At 34.1% G+C, this 5,655-nt stretch overlaps 1 protein-coding gene across 1 annotated transcript; it reads left to right on the forward strand.

Moving 5' to 3' along the window:
• Positions 1-1,202: 1,202 nt before the first annotated feature.
• On the forward strand, positions 1,203-2,977 carry LOTGIDRAFT_153681 (hypothetical protein; the record flags this gene model as incomplete). Its single annotated transcript, XM_009059702.1, has 2 exons — positions 1,203-1,247; positions 1,694-2,977. The coding sequence occupies 2 exons, from the start codon at positions 1,203-1,205 to the stop codon at positions 2,975-2,977; spliced, it is 1,329 nt and encodes a 442-aa protein (XP_009057950.1).
• Between the last annotated feature and the right edge of the window lie 2,678 nt (positions 2,978-5,655).

Raw genomic sequence — 5,655 nt, forward strand, 5'->3', positions numbered from 1 at the left:
TTTTTAACCAGTCGCACTGAGGTTTAGTAGAATATCTCTTTAGGTATCCGCAGCAAAATTAGCAAATGAATTCCATTAAAATTTTATCACGAAGGGAATCAATGCTCGTAATAGAAAATCGACAGAGAGAAGGATTTATCTAGAAAATTGCAATTCACATTGCATAATCTTATTCAAGAACAGAATAGGAGTACGTAAAACGAATCTCTTTTACACTTCATTCAATTTTTTCAAAATACCATGGAAGTTCTTAGGCATTGCTCTATTGGAATATTAAAATATGTTGCATCACAGAATCTTAATATAAGTTAGATCTCAGCACCTTGTTATTATCTAGGCCCAGTGTTTCAGATACAATATTAAGCATGACATGACACGACCCAGTGACTTTGGTTACTATGTATCCGTGTTCGAAATATCACAATAGAATTTGTTCAGACGAATTAAATTGAGACGATGATTTCATTAAGAGACAATAGATTGATTTACTATTATCCAAATTGAATTTTAATGGCTTCCTTCGACAGTCTCCGCGGCCGCCTTAAGGAAATCTCAATGATACCATGAAACTCAACCTTGTGTCGCATAAAAACGGAAGAAAACTGCGATGCGATCAGTTGTCTTGATTTTTCTTGAACTGTTACTGAAAAACTCTTTTCTCGATTAGTAAAAACCCCAATCGACTCGTTCAATATCAAACATACACAAGACAGAAAGAGGCAAGACGAAACTGCACAAAACCCGTTTGGGCTATTTCCCCAAGTAGAAGTAGAAAAAGACGCACAATTCCAGTCCATATCCAATTCTTTAATGGTGGCTGACTTATGACAGGAGATTATTTTCAAAATCGCTTCAAACTATTTATAAATCGTTTTCGAATAACGCCATTTACCAGGTGCTGAAAAGTAAGACGAAAAACTTCATTCGTTCCATCTTAAGACTAAAATATTCAAGAAGATCAACGATAAATCCCCTGTCACGAGTTTGAAAAATTAGAAAAAGGGTAGATAATCTTTCTGTGTATGAGATGAATAATATCATATTATATATTTATACATAATCGATGATGTATTAATTATGTTTCTGTCTCGTGTTCCCAGGATAACTCTTAATCTGAATAGAACATTTCCTTTCTAACATATTCTAGACAACGGAAGATACAGAAAAAACATAATCATTATATTGAATAATTAATAATATATATGGATTTCTTGTGGATTATAAAAACGTGTGGAAATGGTTTAAAGGTATATATTCATTTAAATTGCGTGTTGTTTGAGCAATGTACCTGTTGGTAACTACCTAAATAAATACCTTCATGTCATTAGCTGGTTTCAGTACTTCTGGGGATACAGCACGCCGCATTTCTATTCACTTATTTCTATTCTCATTTGTTAAACATAAATACAATACAAATATTCGTTTTTGTACTGAATGCCACATTCCAGACAATCGTTTATTCCTAAAGAAGTGATTTAAGATAATAAGATTTTCAGGAGTCCTAATGACAACCTAATTGCCAGAAATCATTTCAGTACAGGTTATATTCATGAATTATTTATAATTCTATTGACCTCAGCACCGTAGCATCATTAGCTAACCGGTGCATCGAACTCACTCACTTTCTTCTGTAAGGAATTTATATGTAACAATATTGTTGTATCTTATATTCAAAAATTCTCATCTATTTCAGGAATTAACTGAAGTTACACAGTTGGAAGAAGAAATCATGGGTGTAATGGAACCGGACGCTGGGAGTAATCAGACATCTATGATTATACTAATTGTTATACTTTCTGTCTTTGCTTTACTTGGAATAATCGGAAATGGTTTATCTACGTTTGTGTTTTATAGAATACGTGATAAAACGTCGGCTCAGATTTTTATATTGACTTTGTCAGTAATTGACTTGTTTACATGTTCCATCATAATCCCATTTACTATCGTGGTGGAATATCTCCACTATAAAGTCAATTATGATATCGTATGTAAACTATATCATTTCCTAATTACGTCGAAAGTGCCTCTGTCTGCGTTCATGATGGTAGCTATAGCCATTGACAGATATCTTTGTATTTGTCATTCACTGAAGAGAATAGTCAATCCATTCAGAACTAAAGTTGTAATAGCGTGTTTAGTGATATTTGCGTGTGCTCTGGGTATAGCCACCAGTATAGGATATGGTGTCTATTACAAATATACCCCCTCTAAGGAACAACCCGACTTTAACGAAACAGATACCGAATCGTTACTGAAACTAATGGAGGAAGCACGAGGGGTCGAGAATCAAGAAAAATTAATTGAAATGTTGAGCTTTAATTTCACGGACTTCGACTTATCTCTGGAATTACCGAGAGAATCTCTTGATAGTGGTCCGATTGTTATTCATACAGGGATATGTGCACCGTATATTTACGGTTTTTATTTAAACAAGAATTACGTGATGACTTATCAAATGATTTATTCCTTGTTATTTGTCGTGTGTTTAGTCGTGGTCGGTGTCTTGTATTCCTTAATTTATCATTTTATTAAGAGCAGACGTACAAAGAAATTACAACAAAAACTTGTCATGTGCACGTATACTAATGATAAGAAGGGCGAAGATCCTACAAAAACTAAACTTTTAGAAGTCAATCCGAATTTACCAGTAAAAGAGCATAGCGATACCAATGTTGAGGAGGGCACTATTAAACATTCTCAATCCAAGAAACATTCTCGTGTGCACGACGAGGCTGAAAAATTGCGCGAAGAGGCACGTGCAGCTAATATAAAGACGGCTGTTATGTTGTTTATCGTAAGCGTTGTGTACATTTTAGCCTTTACCCCAGCATGGTTAATGGCCCACCAAATCGTTCCTAAGCAAAAGGTTGTGTTTTATATGTACTTCTGTTACAACGTGGCCAATCCACTTATATACGCTTTCATGAATCAGACGTTTAAGGATCATTTACGAAAATTAGTTAGTTGCTGTCGATAAAAATTATGTGTAAGTCTAAATTCCACCGATAATATGGAACGGAATGCTTGATGATTTCTTTGGATAAATGCAGTTGCGAATATCAGACTCGAGAGTGTCCAAGTAAAAACCTTCTAGATAGACGATTCAAATGTCCGAAAACAACATTATCTGCGAATGGTTCTGCTAATATTACATTGAACTAACGTGAAACTGGCGTACTTGTTTCGATTGTTTAAAATCAGTTTAGTTGTTGATGTGGACACAGACGTATCATCGGATATCATTGATTTAAACCAGTGTATCGAAATAGCAGATTTTATGAAAGCCAACAAGGAACGAAGATGCGATGTGATCTGTCCATAATAATCTAGTTTGCTGTAGACTATTATTGCGCATTAGACTTGAAGTTGACAAATCAGCGTGAAACTGATATTTTGCGTGTAGGCGATTGTAATGTCAATAAAACAACAAAATACCAGACAATTTGTACAATGTCTTTAATTAGTCTTGACATTGCTGTGAACTAGTTATCGTGATATGAAGATAAAATTGATTATGCCCAGTATAGTTCAGGAATCTTCCAAAAACAATGGCCTTTTAGATATCATCTCAGAGATTATGACATTTAAATTGTGTAAGCTTTTATATTATGTATGTAACTTTTTTTTGCAGCTTAAGAACAAATTTTGCGCCGTCACTTACATGTCATTAGAAGATATTCTTTGATTCTGTCAGTCAAGATATTTTCCCTTGAATTTGTCTGAGAATTAGAACTTCAACGCACATTATCTAACGACTTGCCCTTGCAAAATATATTCAAATTTGCATTATAAGTGTTTTTCTTAAAAATAGATCTATGGAAATATATGAAATCCAAGTCATTTGCTTGTCGCTCAATAGTTTTATCGTTTTGGCAGCATTGAAGGGCTTCGAAAAGGTGGCATCTCGGATACGTGGACTTCGACACGAGAAAAACCCTCTCAGTCTAACGAATATTAACTTTGATATAAAAAGTTGAAAACACAACCTGTCGAATTTTCAGTCGCCGATGTAATCAGATAATTTAACCTCAGCAATATGATATTCTTCCAGACTTGAGCTCGTAGTTACTCTCAGATTTTGCCAGTGGCGAGGTCGTCAGACAAAAGGTCTCCTCATATTGTCCACTTCTGAACTGTTAAAGGATTCAAAAGGATTTTTTTCGTAGGTGTCTTTTTGAGAAGCTTAAAGGCTGCATATCATCAACCAAAGAGTGAGCTATTTCGCTGTAATATTACATTGTTATACAATGTCAATAACGTACAAAAAAATGATTGTACATGTATTATTTTAATTTATTCCATTAATTGTGAAAATATGTTAATTCATGGCAATATTATCTATCTAAGTGAATCAACAACATATGTTATATTCTAAAAGTCACAATTACCTCACAAAACGTTGATGCAGGATGCAGCCAGTTCATTCGGTGGTTACTTTTCGTGGAATTAAATTTTCATGAATGCAAGAAAGATTTCTCTTGCATCCCCCTTACTGTTACGCAAAACACAATGTAAGGCACAAATGACGTCGTTCATTCGGACTTAACTTCTTTCTCTCTATTTTTATTTACCACTGTAATGGTTAGTGCTATACTGCTAAGTCATTGTTACCGATTACACAAATTGGAGATCTCTTAAAGATTTTGTTAAATCAGTTACCCTTGTCACTGCAGCCGATAAAAGAAGCTGACATATAGGACAACAAACCCCGTGTGCACCACGCTGCATGTGATGTGCGTTTATAGTACACTAGAGTGGGATTCAAAAAAAGCCAGTAAGCTGTGAAAATTATTCTGGTTTGCAACCTGATGAAAGGTAGGACACAGGCTGTCTTAAAAATATAATGCAAGCTATTGTGGTTTTACTTCTAGTGAAATGTTTTTACAAATTGACGACTTTTTCATGTTACAATAAGGGACACAATTCAGTTTTATCTGTACAAAATACAGACTACTCTCAGACCACAGTGAGATCCGACATATTTTTTTCATTTCACACACAGTCAAAAACATTTTCACATTGCATGCACAGACAGACTCTGAAAGAATTAAAGGTTTTAATGATTTTACACTAGAATTAACACACTTCCCAGTAATTTTCCATTAATTGACCCACATTTCGAACTGATAATTCTCCTTTGTAGAAATTTCCAATGATAGGAATTAAATAAAGGGCAATATACGAGTAAGACACTAATGGTATTTGTAGTTGATATTTCAGTTCACATAAAACCGACTGGCAAAATATGATTCTTTACACATTCTGGTGAGACAGTAAATTATAGCCTTTGAATACATCACGAATGAAATATTTGTGAGATATGGATTAAAATATTGCTGTGTCATATTTTCACTTAAGGTAATCTATATAGTCAAATATAGTCATGACTTTCAAGTCTTCGTTTATCGTATTATATGGTTGAATATTTACGTGAATAAGATTATCCAGCCCTGACGATAACTAACAATGAATAAAGAGAATTTATTATGTTTGTTCAATGACTGACGATATCAATGTGATAAAATTTCGACATTGACAAAGCATATAAGTTGTAATGAAAAGCCGGTGGGATTTCATTAACAAAGTGTAAAGTGCAACTATCTATAGGCGAGAGAATTAATGTACTATTATAGAAAGTGTTATTAAAAGCGTGAA

The sequence above is a fragment of the Lottia gigantea genome, assembly GCF_000327385.1.
Source record: "Lottia gigantea unplaced genomic scaffold LOTGIsca_4, whole genome shotgun sequence".
NCBI classification, from domain to species: Eukaryota; Metazoa; Mollusca; class Gastropoda; family Lottiidae; genus Lottia; species Lottia gigantea.